The sequence below is a fragment of the Anthonomus grandis genome, chromosome 7, assembly GCF_022605725.1.
Source record: "Anthonomus grandis grandis chromosome 7, icAntGran1.3, whole genome shotgun sequence".
NCBI classification, from domain to species: domain Eukaryota; kingdom Metazoa; phylum Arthropoda; class Insecta; order Coleoptera; family Curculionidae; genus Anthonomus; species Anthonomus grandis.
The window spans coordinates 3,503,768-3,521,754 of record NC_065552.1 but is presented as its reverse complement, the minus strand read 5'-3'; the positions used below and the strand labels follow the sequence as shown (position 1 = coordinate 3,521,754).

General features: G+C 33.9%; 1 protein-coding gene and 1 long non-coding RNA gene across 4 annotated transcripts in view; one reads left to right on the top strand and one right to left on the bottom strand.

Annotated features, from left to right (window-relative positions):
* The window catches only part of LOC126738131 (uncharacterized), a 26,348-nt gene extending 24,579 nt beyond the window's left edge, over positions 1-1,769 (top strand). The window contains exons 1-2 of one of the 2 annotated variants that reach the window (XR_007661227.1): positions 679-897; positions 1,494-1,769. This is a non-coding gene — a long non-coding RNA (uncharacterized LOC126738131). Of the gene's footprint in view, positions 1-678; positions 898-1,493 lie in introns of those variants that run through there. The other variant, XR_007661228.1, reaches the window with a different exon arrangement.
* The window catches only part of LOC126738128 (transmembrane protein 53-B), a 21,888-nt gene extending 3,901 nt beyond the window's left edge, over positions 1-17,987 (bottom strand). The window contains exons 1-5 of one of the 2 annotated variants that reach the window (XM_050443296.1): positions 17,913-17,987; positions 6,873-6,962; positions 5,915-6,184; positions 2,060-2,224; positions 1,882-1,985 (exon numbers count right to left, since the gene is read on the bottom strand). In XM_050443296.1, coding sequence (XP_050299253.1) covers positions 1,882-1,985; positions 2,060-2,224; positions 5,915-6,184; positions 6,873-6,962; positions 17,913-17,972 — 689 coding nt within the window. In that variant the 5' untranslated portion in view covers positions 17,973-17,987. Of the gene's footprint in view, positions 1-1,881; positions 1,986-2,059; positions 2,225-5,914; positions 6,185-6,872; positions 6,963-10,379; positions 10,702-17,912 lie in introns of those variants that run through there. The other variant, XM_050443297.1, reaches the window with a different exon arrangement.

Here is a 17,987-nt window from a genome sequence, read left to right as displayed (position 1 = left end):
AAATTCCCTGCTTATTATAACATCACAGGTACCTGTAAATTCGAATGTAAGCCAAATGCAAGATCGAAATTGGTATATGAATAGAGGTACCAAGAGAATAGGTTATTTTATTAGACCAAACATTCCTGCAAAAAAATTCACAAAAAGAAACTCATTAATAGAAATGCTGGGTGCTCTGCATTAACGTGGAAACCACTAATAGAAAATGATGGTAGTAATTCGAAAGTAATTATTAATAGTATTGGACCCCACCAAGTTTAAAGATTTGTTAGAAGAAACAAACAAAGAGATTTCCTAACAAATACTGATCCGCCTACAATTGGGAGTATTAAAAAAGAAGGGCCTGTACCTAAAGCTATATTTTGGCATTTTCTAAAGCTGACCCAAAAAGCTAAGTATAAGAAGTTTACCATTTTTGGCGAAGATCAGGACGAAATCGTGCTGCAGTCACTGAGGATACCGGCACATTACTTTAAAGAAAATTTGTCAACCTTTTGTTATCAAATCCAAAAATCTCATCCATTATTCTCTAAGAGACCAACATACAAAATTAACGAAAAACAAAGAAAAACACAAAGTCACGTCACATAACATACAATGTTGTGAGACCGTGACTTTGTGTTTTTCTTTGTTTTTCGTAACTTTTGTTATCACTTTGACGTAAGTACAGGCTGTAAATGTATAATTTTTTAATAGCTTACGGTTTTTTATTACCTGAAAGTCAAGAAATATGGAATCGCATAAGTTTTGGAATTATGTATATTATAATTTGTATTAATATTGTTTTATTACCAGTAAAAATAAACTTAGTGAAATTAAGCTTTTAAACATTACTTTAACAAAACATGTAGTTCAAAAAGCAAACACAATAAGAGGCCCATATTGTTTTTCCTGCATGTAAGCATGTTTAATGTTTATAGCTTAATATATCCTAATATTTTAAGGTTAATTCCATTAAGTTTACCTTTCTTTCACTACAAAATAAATTTGTTATGTTAAGATATGTTTAAATAAATGTATAAGGAAAAAAATTTTTATTTTTTCATAAAAGCTTTTAGTTTAGGATAATCCCACAATTTTTAAACGAATTTTATTTAAGAAATATTACAACAAAAATATATTATATCTAAATATAAAATAAAAACACAGAAAACATACCAGCATTTTTTAACCAAAAATATTATAGTAAATTTACAGGTTCTCTAAAAAATGCTTAACCTTTTTTACTGGATTTTTACACATATAATCGTTGAATTTGCATTAAAACCATTGTAAAAGTACAAGACTACAGTAAATCTTTAGTAATATTGCTTAAAAATTACTATAATTATTGCTTACATTTTACAGAAGACCGCAGTAAAAAACAAAAAAAAAATCACATTTTTACAGATATTTTAAATTTACAGTACTAAAATAAGTTTACCGCTTCTTTTGCTGGCAACATATTATGACCTACTAAATTTGCTGTAAAATTACGACATTTTGATTTTCAGTGAATTATTGTGGGATGAACTGGATAGACAAGTGCGAAAATCATGCCCTACATCAAAAGAAGACTTGTGGAGGAGCATCCAAGGAGAGTGGCACAAGTTACCTCAGGAAACTTTGGACAAATGAATTAGAAGACTACCGAAACTCTGTGAAGCTGTTATTAAAAATCGAGGCGGACATGTAGATGAATCCAAAATTTGATTTTCTTAAATTTAATTAATTGAAAAATGTATTGTTTATATTCATTTTGTTATAAATAAACCCTTTCATAAGAATAACTGATGGGTTTATTATTTTTAGTTATAACTTTAAAACAGTCATATGTGGGAAAATACTTTTTATAAGTCATGTTTTATTAAATTGACATTAAAAACAAAATTACATACTTACAGGATATATTTACCGAGCGCTTTGGCCATCACTTTGTTCCTGGGAAAGACCGCGGGCGGCACCCCCTTGTGGATTTCCGTTAGGTCTGCTGCACTGTCCCAAACCTTAAAACCAAGAAAAAATAAATAAACCGGTTATTCGTTTTTTTTTATCGTTTATTGTTGTCTGTTGTACGTACCTGTCCAGCAAATCTGTCCAAAAACGCTTGATATCTTTCTTTGTCTTGGGACATGTGCACCATGACTTCGCCCCACAGGTAACCACCCACTGAAAAACCGTGCAGGACAATGGGGGCGTAGCTCTCGTTTTGCTCTATGAATTTCAGGATGTCTAAAGCGACCAACTGAAAAAAGACATGTTTGGGTTATTTGTACTGAGAAATACATGATTAGATTTTCAAGATTTTCTCGAGTTAGGAATCGCAGAGATCCAGAACATGAAATGAGGGGGCAGAAGCCAAGGGGTCCAAGTGACACTTTTTCAGAAATCAATCTAAGTGTAAAAACTGAATGGTGAAACATTATTTTATATCATGGCAAAGAGAACTAAGTGCGTTTCAATACTAGTGCTGCTCTCTATGAACTGTTGAGAAAATCAGCAAAAAAAGTTATCGGGAAAATTCCAACGGTTTCGTCTTAGTTTCGTCGTTCTGAATCATCCAACGAGACCATCCGCAAAGTCATAGCTCTTCTAATAGCTGAGATATGGCATTTTTGATGCCCATTTTTGGCCTCAAAAACGGACGTCGAAAACGACTTTTTCAGGATTTTCAAAGTGCTCTCATTCCCTTAGTTCTGCTCGGATCCTGTTATAACCCGGTGTTTTTGAAATCTAGGTGACCCAAATAAGACGCTGGTATACTTAGTTTGATTTCGAAAAAAATCAATTTTTGGTGAAAAAATTCGATACGGGGGGGTATACCCGAAAAATGAAAAATTCCAAACTCTGAAGGTCGATATCTCGGCTTCTATTGGACCTATCGGGAAAATTCCAACGGTTTTGTCTTAGTTTCGTCGTTCTGAATCCAACGAGACCATCCGCAAAGTCGTAGCTCTTCTAATAGCTGAAATATGGCATTTTTGATGCCCATTTTTGGCCTCAAAAACGGACGTCGAAAACGACTTTTTCAGGATTTTCAAAGTGCTCTCATTCCCTTAGTTCTGCTCGGATCGTGTTATAACCCGGTGTTTTCGTAATCTAGGTGACCCAAATAAGACGCTGGTATACTTAGTTTGATTTTGACAAAAATCAATTTTTGGTGAAAAAATTCGATACGGGGGGGTATACCCGAAAAATGAAAAATTCCAAACTTTGAAGGTCGATATCTCGGCTTCTATTGGACCTATCGGGAAAATTCCAACTGTTTTGTCTTAGTTTCGTCGTTCTGAATCCAACGAGACCATCCGCAAAGTCGTAGCTCTTCTAATAGCTGAGATATGGCATTTTTGATGCCCATTTTTGGCCTCAAAAACGGACGTCGAAAACGACTTTTTCAGGATTTTCAAAGTGCTCTCATTCCCTTAGTTCTGCTCGGATCGTGTTATAACCCGGTGTTTTCGTAATCTAGGTGACCCAAATAAGACGCTGGTATACTTAGTTTGATTTTGACAAAAATCAATTTTTGGTGAAAAAATTCGATACGGGGGGGTATACCCGAAAAATGAAAAATTCCAAACTTTGAAGGTCGATATCTCGGCTTCTATTGGACCTATCGGGAAAATTCCAACGGTTTTGTCTTAGTTTCGTCGTTCTGAATCCAACGAGACCATCCGCAAAGTCGTAGCTCTTCTAATAGCTGAAATATGGCATTTTTGATGCCCATTTTTGGCCTCAAAAACGGACGTCGAAAACGACTTTTTCAGGATTTTCAAAGTGCTCTCATTCCCTTAGTTCTGCTCGGATCGTGTTATAACCCGGTGTTTTCGTAATCTAGGTGACCCAAATAAGACGCTGGTATACTTAGTTTGATTTTGACAAAAATCAATTTTTGGTGAAAAAATTCGATACGGGGGGGTATACCCGAAAAATGAAAAATTCCAAACTTTGAAGGTCGATATCTCGGCTTCTATTGGACCTATCGGGAAAATTCCAACTGTTTTGTCTTAGTTTCGTCGTTCTGAATCCAACGAGACCATCCGCAAAGTCGTAGCTCTTCTAATAGCTGAGATATGGCATTTTTGATGCCCATTTTTGGCCTCAAAAACGGACGTCGAAAACGACTTTTTCAGGATTTTCAAAGTGCTCTCATTCCCTTAGTTCTGCTCGGATCGTGTTATAACCCGGTGTTTTCGTAATCTAGGTGACCCAAATAAGACGCTGGTATACTTAGTTTGATTTTGACAAAAATCAATTTTTGGTGAAAAAATTCGATACGGGGGGGTATACCCGAAAAATGAAAAATTCCAAACTTTGAAGGTCGATATCTCGGCTTCTATTGGAGTTATCGGGAAAATTCCAACGGTTTTGTCTTAGTTTCGTCGTTCTGAATCCAACGAGACCATCCGCAAAGTCGTAGCTCTTCTAATAGCTGAGATATGGCATTTTTGATGCCCATTTTTGGCCTCAAAAACGGACGTCGAAAACGACTTTTTCAGGATTTTCAAAGTGCTCTCATTCCCTTAGTTCTGCTCGGATCCTGTTATAACCCGGTGTTTTCGTAATCTAGGTGACCCAAATAAGACGCTGGTATACTTAGTTTGATTTTGACAAAAATCAATTTTTGGTGAAAAAATTCGATACGGGGGGGTATACCCGAAAAATGAAAAATTCCAAACTTTGAAGGTCGATATCTCGGCTTCTATTGGAGTTATCGGGAAAATTCCAACGGTTTTGTCTTAGTTTCGTCGTTCTGAATCCAACGAGACCATCCGCAAAGTCGTAGCTCTTCTAATAACTGAGATATGGCATTTTTGATGCCCATTTTTGGCCTCAAAAACGGACGTCGAAAACGACTTTTTCAGGATTTTCAAAGTGCTCTCATTCCCTTAGTTCTGCTCGGATCCTGTTATAACCCGGTGTTTTTGTAATCTAGGTGACCCAAATAAGACGCTGGTATACTTAGTTTGATTTCGAAAAAAATCAATTTTTGGTGAAAAAATTCGATACGGGGGGGTATACCCGAAAAATGAAAAATTCCAAACTTTGAAAGTCGATATCTCGGCTTCTATTGGAGTTATCGGGAAAATTCCAACGGTTTTGTCTTAGTTTCGTCGTTCTGAATCCAACGAGACCATCCGCAAAGTCGTAGCTCTTCTAATAGCTGAGATATGGCATTTTTGATGCCCATTTTTGGCCTCAAAAACGGACGTCGAAAACGACTTTTTCAGGATTTTCAAAGTGCTCTCATTCCCTTAGTTCTGCTCGGATCCTGTTATAACCCGTTGTTTTCTTAATCTAGGTGACCCAAATAAGACGCTGGTATACTTAGTTTGATCTCGAAAAAAATCAATTTTTGGTGAAAAAATTCGATACGGGGGGGTATACCCGAAAAATGAAAAATTCCAAACTTTGAAGGTCGATATCTCGGCTTCTATTGGAGCTATCGGGAAAATTCCAACGGTTTTGTCTTAGTTTCGTCGTTCTGAATCCAACGAGACCATCTGCAAAGTCGTAGCTTTTACGATAGCCGAGATATGGCATTTTTGATGCCCATTTTTGGCATATAAATCAGCTGACCAAATTATTTTCAACTGCACTTCTGCCTTTTCATTGTATATGTACATACTTATACTTGAATAAAGATTATTATTATTATTTTTAAAAACCTGATAAAAATACCTTTAATTTGCTGCAACAATTTTTTTACTACCATGGTAAACTATTATAAAAAAAAAAAACTTAACAATAAAACGCTTTGTAATAATAACGCTACAATTTCTTTTTATAAGAGTTAACATTCCCTACGGAGAGTGAACAGTAGAGAGACCTTGAATCAATCACCCAATAATTAAAAAATATCGCCAAGTAATGATGCCTTCACTGTATCGTTTCACACGCCTTTTAAGTCAATATAAATGCGTTTTAATCTACTTACTTGGGTGCCTTTAACGGGCCATAAAAACTGCCAAGGGCTTACGGTGACACATAACACATCGAACCCCTTCTGGATCCAAATATCCGCATATTTTCTCGTGTGATTCTTCTTAGCCATCATCCAGGCAAGAAGAATGACCAACGGGTTCTCCTGGGGTTGGTTCAACTTAAAATTGGTCACGGTGGTGTCTATTTTCTCGTTGGACAGTAGGGACAGGTTCTTGTTTATTTCGAGGCACGATATGTTACGGACTGGCATTATCATGAAACCCTGAAGATAAAATGTTAGTGTCACGAAACGTTTCGGTTATTTCTTAAAGTACTTTATCTATCGGTTGGCCCGAGTTGAAGTAATAATTGGTCAATTTTACTATCAAAATTACGCTAACGATTAAGGAAATTTCGAAGAACATTATTATGTATGTGTATTGTTTGGAGGAATAAAAATTGGATTTTATTCGGTTGGTTTTATTTACAGACGTAAGGCTAAAAAAAAATTACCATTATTAAAATGTAATTTATGGTAATTTTGGGGTTTTATTAAAAAAGTTTTTAGTTTATTATGGACAGTTCAGGGCAAAGACAATACAAACATTCAGCAGAGCACGATAGGTACGTTCATACTTAGTTAGTTCTTTTTTTAAATAAAGTGCATCAGTTGTGTCTCATCTATTAAGAAAATATTTTATCATTAATCTATCATATTAATCCTAACTGGGCCAACTGATAACTGAACTAATCAACTCAAACATTTTAAAAATGCATGTCAAACAGTTCATTTAAAAATACTTGCAGTCAGTGTTAGAACATTATGCTTTGTAATGAGTGCACTTTGTATTTTGTACCGCGACAAATCGTTTAGTCGTCGGCTAAAATTAGTCAAATAGGCATATTTTATCTGCTCGATTTAGATAATTTTGTTATTATGCATTTATAAGATAAGGTGCATTCAAACTTACCAAGAGAAATTTCTGGGAGTTTTTCATGTTACCTCTGCTGAGGTTTTGGAAGCCCTGTTTCAGGAAACGAGCCATATGGGAAAACGACATCTGGAATTTAAAAAAAGAATTATTAGAGTGAAGAAACAGTCCATACTTTAAATTAATTAAGCATTTAGTTATTTAAAATTCTCTACATGTTTCAGATACAGTGGTGTCCATTGATAAGTCCCTTGTCAACAACAGAATGTAAAAAAAACAATAATAACAAATAGAGGGCTTTTGACATGGAATCAAACCCTGGGGCGTATATCTAATACCAATTTTAAACCTTTTATCCCCTGATGATGGACACCACTGTGTCTGAAACATGTGGGGAATTTTAAATAACTAAATGTTTAATAAATAAGCCGAGGGAGACTCTCATCACAGGAGATTTTCATTTTGCCTAGAAATATTAGAGTTGTCATATTTAGTAATAAGTTGTTTCTGAATGTATACAAATCGTCTGGGATAATTTTGAAGACTTGTAAAACCATTTTGTCATATATTGAGCCCATTTGTTTTTCAAAGAAATTACTCTTTTTTGTTCAGAAATTAATCCTAATATTACCAAAACCCTTCTTAGAACAACATATGTCAGTATAAAGTTCTTCAATCAACTATATGTTATAATAATTACCATAATAAGGCAAATTTCATTAGAATGTTGTTGCATTAATCTATAGTTTCCTGTCATTTATATTACAATTTATTAATTAAATTTTTATGGCATCATTCCAATAGATACTGAAATTGCTTCCGTTAAAGTGACGAAGAGAGTTTATATATATATTTTTTTAACTTACATGAATCAATTAATGTTCTATTTATCATAGCTACTTTACTCCTTTTAACTACTCTGACAAGACAGAATACAAATAAGAAAGCAGAGCTTATGACAAAGAGATTTCTACTATAGGTCCATATAGATGACAACTATCACTATTTAATTGCAAATCATCTTCAACAGTGCACAAAATCAAATTATCTTTCTAAAGTTATAGACCCACTGATTCAAATATTATATTACTTTTGGATTAAATGGGTAATATATGGTCGTCAAATTCATCCTAACATTATAAAAATTACTAGATTAAATGATTTCATTCATATTAAGTTAACACTGTTTTTTTGTATGGAAATAAAGGGGTCTTTATGCTTAAATGGAAAAAACTATACCCATCAGATTCAATTTTAGATGAATCAGCAATAAGGGCAGCTGAAACCATCACTCCTAATTTATATGAGGGGTCAATAAATTATTTTCTGATAATGAGTAAAAAATTCTTTTATGCTTTGCTTAAATCCTCTATACATCTCCAACTCTTTTCCAAGTAATGCATTATATTATATTAAGTTAATACATATGTAGTAATCAAACAATGACATTAATAAAGCTTCTAAATAATTATTGATACCATTATAATCGGCCAATTTAAAGTCATAGAAAAAATCAACAAATTTAATAATTTTCCTATCAGCACTAGGAGAGACTATTGAAAACAATATGCTTTATGATGAATAGACTCATTAAAAAGATAATCAGTAGCATTATTAATTGAAAGATTAGATGTATTAGAGAAAATCAGATTATCTGCTAATAAAAATTCAGGTATGAGTAAAATTGACCTAATATGTCAACCCATGTGAATTCAAAGGGCAATTAACAGCTACCCCCGAGTCACCATTCCTTCAACTGGCTTGAGGTATATTAAAATCACCAAAAATATAAAAATCAGTACCTGAATACTCCTGCATAAGGATATCAACTGAGTGGCAGTGCCCTTCATACAAACTCGCCTCTGAACTTAGTGGAATAAATACCCCGCCAAGTATAAAACTACTACCACCTAATTTGCATAATAAATAATGGTTCATCAGAATCATATGCCAGCCTAGTAACATAAACAAAGTCTCTGACATAAATGAAAGCTCCATCTTCACGACTCTTATTGCTGATAATGGTAGACCTGTCATAACAGAACAAATTGAAAGACTTCACTCCTAACTCGGCATCAGAATACTCCTCTAAGAGCCAACTTTCAACAAACACCAAAACATCATAGCCAAATTAGCATCATATACCACCAATATTATGACAAAAAAAAGCATGTAATGGAGTCAATGTTTTGATTCACATTGTTCCTAAAGTTTAAACTGATGTTCACCTCCTGTTCAATTCATTTACCACATTCATGGGCAGCATTTAGGGCATTCTCTCTGCTTGAGGGTTAAGTAATTTTTAATTTTGTATGTGTGACTATTGGCCGCCCTTTTACCTGCTTCTACTTGTTTGACAATTTTAGAATCAGTAAAAACTATCTTAAGTGGTCTTGTTCCACTTTCCCAGTTTATATATCATCTTTTCAGCAGCAGGTTTCTTGTTCAATATGTCCAACAAATTCTTGATCTTCTGCTGATCATCCTGAGTTCTACCTTGGACCCTCTTCATATTGGGTTCAGTCTTTCATTATATATATAATCTTATCCAAATTCAGAAGCTTCTTATTTAAAAATTATAAAAAAAGCATTGTAAAAGACAATTCTTTTGGTACTAGGCTCACTTACAGTTTCAGATTGCGCCGATACCGCACAATGAGCAAATAAAGAAGTTACATGCTTGTATGAATGGGAAAATCTTGACTGTCATGTTAGATTTAAAGAAAATGTTGGTGTTGAAATCTTATTACACCCTCAATGAATATTTTAATGTAACTAGCTGGAATTAATAGTCTGCTTTTCTTTTATATAATTAGTGTGGTTTATTTTTTATGTATTTTAATGTTGTTGAATTTTCTATGTATATTATACATTATACCTTCCATTTTTAAATTCAATAATGTCCTTCTGTACTCTGTGATATTTCTATTTTAGGCTTTGTCAATGACTCTGTTTGAGATAATAAAGCTAGTTTTTGAATTGAATGTAATAGTCCTAAACATTTTGATCCTTATTATTTTTAACTTTTGTGTCAGCAATCTTGCTTTTGAAACACAATGTTAAGTAATTTTTAACTAATGAAGTGAAAAAATAGCAAAATACAGAGTACTGGAAAAAATATCAATGCATTTACTAATATCTTGCTGATCAAGCAATATCTCAATAATTCAATTCATTTAATATAATTCAGACATAAGCATAACTGACTCATTCATTTTATCTGGGACTGAACAATGTAGATATTCTGAAAGTGTGATAAAATATTCGGAGGGCTCAATATTGATTGGATGCAAGTATCAAAGACAACAATTTACTTGATGAGTCGATGGTCCTTTTTATTATAAATAATGAGGAAAGAAGAGTATTATAAAGAAGTCAATATAATAAACCTTTAAACAAATATACAAACCAGAGATTCGGGACCTGTTGTATAAGCATAAAAATAAAAAAGATTAAGTCTGTACTGTATGTATTTTAGGTTTATATTACCTAAATTTTAAGCAGTTTAGCAAAGATACATTAATAAAAAAGATATATCAGACTTACCTTAACAAAATTGCGCACTAGCTTCTTTATAGTCCTAAGGCCTAGCCAAGCTTATTTATATAACAAAGCAGAAAAAGTAGTAATTACTAATTATTTCTATGGCTCCTCAGTACAATGGCACCTCACTTTTATTTAAAATAACTGTAAAGAAATGATTAATGTCACCCAAGAAAATTGCCCTTATAGCGTTAATTATGGCCCATTTAAATTGTAGTACCACCTTACACGGTTCACATTTGCAGGACTAAGTAACTAGTAAAATGAAATTAAATTATTAAATAATAATTTTTTTCCATGTTGTGTGACGTGCCAATGGTTCGATGCTAATCCAGACGGATGGTCACGGTCGCAACGCGTGATAGACGAGGAGAGTTAGACGGAACGTCATTGTGTCAGACAAGGACGGAGCGTGATGTGCCCGACTGTTACTTGATTGATTAGGGTTTCGATCAGTGGCGTAACGCACTCCTCAGATTATTTCTTTTTTATTTTATCTTAAATTATTACATTGTAATTAAATGCATGTGGACTTTTGATCTTAAAATCATTAAGTTGCGGCATGATTTTTAATAAATTCTTGTCTGTTTTTAAACGACTTATTTGAGTTTTATATCACTGATTGTTTTTTATTTTAAAAATGTTAATTAATTTGGTTTGATTAACGCAATCTTGCTCGCAGCGAATTCATGACGCTTTACAAGCTTCGAAAATTAAATCCTAGTGTCCACGAATTAAGTCACAAGAAATTTTAGTCCAATTTACTGCTAAATCATAATCCCACAACTCTTTCAAATAGTCCCACAGAAAAAATCGCAAGGCGCTAAATCTGGGAAACGAGGAGGCCATTATTGCGCCCTATCCATCTATTCGGAAACTCATTATTTAGATGTTCATGAACTTCTCGTCTCAAATGTGGTGGAGCCGCACCATTTATTTATTGATTTTTAAAAAAGTTATTTATTTATTTACCAAACATTGTCTAACAGGAAATTCCTAATATTAACACGTTCGCGGACAGTGTCAACTTAAAAGTCGTAAAAAAATAATCACCTGCTTTTTTTACTTAATTTAGTTGATTTTTGCGGGAATATACGAAATATTGAAAGAAACATGATATTTTTGCATATTTTTCTCTATAAATAGAAGACGGTTATGACAGGTCTGTCCCACCACACTACTTTTTCTGGTCTAGTGGGACAGACCTGCGTAACGATAAAAAAAAAGGGAAAAATGAATATGAGCACAAATAATGTATACAAATACGTTTATTCGCCTAATCAAACAGATCTAAATCAAAATACAAAAACCTTATTTAACATTCTCAAAAAAGCTTAACGAAAACACAAAATTCATTGGTAAAAGATACCAGAAAACATTTGAAAAAAACCCTAAGCGCTATGCCAAGGTGCAAAGCACTCCACACACAATGCAGGCCTTTCAGGTTTCATCTGTAACTGGTTTCCTTCCTCTTTGAAAATGTTGAACATTGCCTGCATCGTAAGAAATATCGCTTCCTTGAATAGTTATCAGGAACTGGGATTGTCTGGGGAAAATGGTTCTGATAATTCTGATCCCCAAAAACGCTTGTACTTGGAACAGGAACATATTTATTCTGAGTTGGCCTAAACCTAGGTGGTAGTTGCAGCAATGATCTCCCATCTTTAATTTCTGTATCAATTTGTAGCAGAGATTTTATGATTATCTCTCTGAATATCACGAAGCTAATATTAGACCCGTTCAGTTTCTTGAATAAATAGTATGAGTTCCATATAGTGACATCCAGTAAATGGAAAATTTAAAAGACCTTTTTATACCAAAAAATGGTTTTTCTTGCCGAAGAATAATAAGAAACCGGACATGAACTTATTATAGTCAACTATTTCAATAGGCTTGATCTTAGGATTACCTTTTCTGTTAGCGGTGTTCACTAGGGCAGGATGATGCGCAGTAGTAAGAGCAAGCACTTCGCGCTTGTCCTTCCACTTCGTCAGATATACTTTTCCTTTTCGCAGCCAAACATGTTCTCCAAGTGACACTTTTTTTTTATGACCAGAACAGGATTTCAATGCAGTAAACACAGTCCCAGAAACTTGCTTATTTCATCTTTCATTATAGGCTTGATATCCATACTTCGGGAGTGGCGAGTTTTAGGACGAGCGGAACGGGACAAGTGGTCTGCATAAATATTACTCGAATCGACTAACAAGCGCATAATCCGTTCATCCCATAGTTGGAGAAATACACCTAATGGTGTATCTGATGAATCGAAGACAAATTTGTTCTGCTATTCCATTTCCATTCATGGAGAAGTCATCAATTCCATTTTCGACTGGTAATGGATCCATTTGGTCATCTGAATCGGATTGCGAAATTTGTGGTGTCGATATTCTGTTCGTGGGAGAAACAAGCTCAGAAAAAGGAGAGGAGAAAGTGGTCTCAGGAGAAATATTCACTTGCTGTTCAGAATCTGAAGAGTCGGCCACGTCATTTTTAGGATCATAGTTGTCACTGCTTCCAGAGCCGAATGGTTCCGATTCGTCATCGGTTGATGTCTCCTCTAGTAGCTTGAGCAACCGCGCCTCTTCCTTGGAATCCATATTTATTACCAGTTGAAATGTATAACTAAACTAAATAAATAACAAAAATGAAAACAAATTTTATAATAAAACAAAATCAATACATACCTAGGGAAAGCCACACGTGGTATATAAAAACACTCAACAAAAAACGAATATGCCAGCCAAAAACAAATATAACCAAACAATAAACAAGAAGATTAGACACCAGTAATACTATGAAAAGTACGAAACTGAGTAAAACGTGAAAACAAAGCGACCGTCACGTCGTTGCTGTCCCCACCATACGTTAAAAGTCGCCTCGTGCCCACCATAGCTCATGAGATAAATTTCGCATCAACTCGCTAACAACTAATATTACTTTTCTCTGTTTACTGGGACACAGCCCGCAGGTGATTCACTACCATAACGCCGGCTCCACACATTGGGGCCAATGTTGGGGCCCAATGTTGGGGCCAACAGCGTTCGAAATGTGAAGAGTGGCCACACATTAGCACCAAACTTGTTCCTTTGTGCACCGGGCCAACGTTAATATGTCTGGGGCTGAGCGTGAAAAAGAAATTGCGTTGTGTGCGTTTGCAGTGATGACTGCTAACAACTATATTATAAATTTAATTTTGCAAAAAAAAAAGACCTCGTAAAAGAAGATGGTGGGTTACAACTCTTCTTCATAGGTTATGTAATCGGTAAGTAATAAACCAATAATGATTAAATTATAATTATTTTATAGTGCCTATGTACATACCTCCTGCTTATTACGAGTATCTTATTTTCTATTTTTGTTTTAGATATGATAGACGACATTTATTAAATAATTTAAATCAAGAACCTTCAGGAGAATTTAATAAATTTTGCCGTATGTCTCCAGTAGATTTTGAGTATCTTCTGCGATTGATTGAACCTGAAATAAAGAAAAAAGATACTTTGTGGAGAAAAGTTATCCCTGCAAAAGTACGATTGGCAGTTACACTGCGATTTCTTGTGACAGGAGATAGCTTTAAAAGCCTTCATTTTCTTTTTAAAATCTCAAGCCAAGTTATTTCGATGATAGTACCCGAAGTTTGCGAAGCCCTATGTAAGGCATTAAAAGGTTATGTAAAGGTAGGTTGATATAGATAGGTTTATTTATTAAATATCTATTACAAGTTTTTATACTGAGCTTGATACTGAATAGAGAATACCAAAATAACGTAAACATAAACTCCCGTAGATATTAATTTTTTAACAACATTTATTTCGAACATTTTGTTTATGAATTTAAATCATTGTGTTGTGTGTGCGCCATATCAAAAGCTTTGCGCACTAGGTCATTTTGAATAATATGCGCTTTTGGTTTTGGTTGCAAAATATAAATATCGTTTTGGCGTGTGTGATGAACTACAATCTGTTAATGATGGTGATGGCAAAGGTTGTAGTACTGATACCGGCGGAGGAGCTGACATACTCTGAGGAGAGGGTGCTGTATAAAATTCATTGCGACTAACATATCTTTTTTATTAAACATTAGTGCTTCTATTTCATCCATGATTTCTTCTTGACTTGCTTCATTGAACTTTTTTATTTTTTTTTTGAAAGAAGTTCACAGAATAAATCAACTTGATCTGGCTCACGTCTTGCAGATATATTGCTCATCATATTATAAGCTTGATCCATCTGTTTCTTAGCTTGCGTCAGCTCAGGATTTCGTCGTTTTCTAGACGATGTAGAAATCGTTCCTGGATTACGATTCGGTGATTCACTTTCAATATTTGCAGCCATTTCCGTAGGCTCGCTTTGCTCATTAGAAAACTGACATGTCTGAAACTAGGAAGATAGAAAAATAGTAAAATATTAAAATAAACACAAAATGTCTGAGAAGAACGTTTCAAGCACTACAACTTTCCTGTTTACATTTTTTTTACACTTAAGGGGGTGGGAAAATAATGATCGCCCTGGCCGCAACGTTTTTTTTTTAATTTTTATTTTATTGTTCCAGCTGCCTACAACTGTGAAAATGACGAATGGCTTCTTGTAGTTCGTGGATTTAAAAACGTATGGCAATTTCCGCATTGTTTGGGAGCTGTTGATGGTAAGCATATTATGCTACAAGCACCTGTCAACAGTGGATCGGAGTTCTTTAATTATAAACATAACATTAGCATCATATTTAGCATCATAACGTTTTATAAAACATAACATTAGCATCATATATATAATACCTTGTGCACGTTAATCAAGAAATGTAAACAGGATTATTACAAAGCCAAAATCGAGTCTAGTGGTACTGACCTAAAAAAAATATATAAGATAATAAATGAAGTAACAGATTCAAACAGTAACCAAGATTTTAAGTTTAACGTAACTAACAATAATTCTAGTTTTAATAATAAGTTGGATATGGCAAATTTTTGCAACAAATATTTTGTTGATGTCGGTTACAATATGTATAATAAAATTAAAAATCCTCCAGATTCCCTGCAAATAAAACCATCCACACAGGCTTCAATGTTTCTAAGACCTACTAATAAGAATGAAATTATCAAACAAATTGCTTCTTTAAAAAATTCCTCTGCACCCGGAATTGATAGTATTACAACCGATATTATAAAACATATTCATATCTATATTTCTTCCCCTCTCGCACACATTATAAATTTAATTTTTCAAACTGCAAAGGTCCCAAAAAAATTTAAACAAGCCATAGTAAAACCTATTCACAAGGCAGGTGATAAATCAAATATAAATAATTATAGACCCATAAGTATAATGAACATTTTTTCTAAAGTCTTTGAGAAATGCCTTAAGGACCGCCTGGTGGAATTTTTTAATCAAAACAATATAATTTCTAAGAACCAATTTGGTTTCCAGAGTGGCCTCAGCACAACCGATGCAGTTTGTGTGCTTTGTGAGCAAATAACAGACCATTTGGATGGTGGCAGAAAGTGTCTTACGGTCTTCCTAGACCTAGCCAAGGCATTTGACACGGTCCCTCATAACAAATTGCTCCAAGTCCTAGAATCCTATGGGATAAGGGGAACCGTGTTAGACGTTTTTGCTGATTATTTGATGGATCGAGAGCAATCCGTCAAAGTTGAAAATACTATAAGTGAACCCCTTCAAATTAAAATGGGCATCCCTCAGGGGACTGTTCTGGGTCCAATTTTATTTGTAGCATATGTAAATTCCTTAACCAATATGTCAATACAAAACGGTAGTACTATCTCTTATGCTGACGACACAGCAGTAACTTTCTATGGGGAAACATGGGATTTGGTGAAGGAACATGCTATAAACGGTATAAAGAAAATAAAACACTGGCTAGACTCATTTAAATTATCATTAAATATCACTAAAACTATTTATATAGATAGTCTTATGGATAAACTTCATGAAGTTCACTCTACAAAGTATCTTGGAATTTATATTGACAAACACTTAAAGTGGGACCACCACATTCTTAGACTATCAAAAAATATTCGAAAACTAATATACAAGTTTTATGTGCTCAGGGAAATATTAAATAAACAACTTTTGATTTCGATTTATAAAGCAATTGTGGAATCACTACTAAGGTATGGTCTAATTCTTTGGGGTGGGATATACCAAAACACATTGACTTCTTTAAATGTAACCCAAAACTACATTTTAAAAGTTATTTTCAAAAAAAACAAAAGATTTTCTACTGCATTACTTTATTCCAGAAATATTTTTGATGTACGCACATTATACTGTTGGTCGCTCTGTATATATATTCACAAGTCGAATAAATTTAAGAACTTTGTTAATCATCAGTATCAGACTAGATTAAATGTAAATAGACACTTATCAATTCCAACTGTTGCCACTACTATGAAATTAAAATCAATTTTTTACCACGCACCCAAACTGTACAACTTATTACCACCATATATTAGACATACAAAAGCTGTCAAAAAATTTTGTAAAATATCTGGGGATTACATTTATGATCATTTACATGTATTTAAAAAACTACTTACTGTTAATTAATTTTCATATTTCATAGCTTTAGGCATTCATACATGATCGTGAAGGATTTTTGTTTTCTAATGTTTAATTATTTATTGGGTGTTAAATGGAAACTTTGCAATAGTTAGTGGATGGGACATATTTTGTTTAAATATTTATTTTTATAAAATTGTTTTTGATTTTTTTGCACATACAGGTATTTGGTTACCTAGGTGCACCTTAAAATGTACTGAGATAGATTATAATTATTGGATTTTATTACACATACTTTGTAAAAGCTTATATGTAATATATCCGATTGATTGATTGATTGATTGATTGATATTGCTAGCAGTGGCTGACAGTGATTACAATTTTTTGTTTGCCGATGTTGGTACTCATGGACGTATGAGTGACGGTGGAGTTTTTAATGATAGCTTACTGTATGAAAAAATTAAAAGAAATGTCGCAAATTTTCCAGAAGCAACTCCTCTGCCCGGAAGAAATGTGGCTGTGCCATACGTTTTTGTGGCCTATGCTGCATTTTCATTATCAGCAAATATACTGAAACCTTTTCCTGGTGTACATCCTCCTGGCAGCCCACAGAGAATGTTTAATCAACAGCTATCACGTGCCCGGGTAGTAATTGAAAGCAGTTTTGGAATTATGACATCGGTTTTTAGAGTACTGGGAAAACCTATGTTGCTGCAACCCCAAAAAGCTGCAATTATAACTTTAACCTGTGTAATACTGCATAACTTTTTGAAGAAAAGCCCTCACTCAAGAAATATATATATGCCCGAAGCAAACCACATTCCAGATGAGCAACAAAATTGTCTAATGCCCTTGGAGCAAGTTGCGAGACGATTAACAGAAAATGCTAGGGAAATACGAGATGAATTTGCAAATTATCTTTACTTACGAAGGCAAAATATGCAATGAATAACTAAGTACATACAATATATATACATTTAATTAAAGAAATATCAATTACAGTGTTGTTTCCACTTACCTCTGTTTTTATTGTCACATCATCATCTTTGTTGTACACTGGTCCCAAAAAACTGTCCATCAGAGTATATGCAAA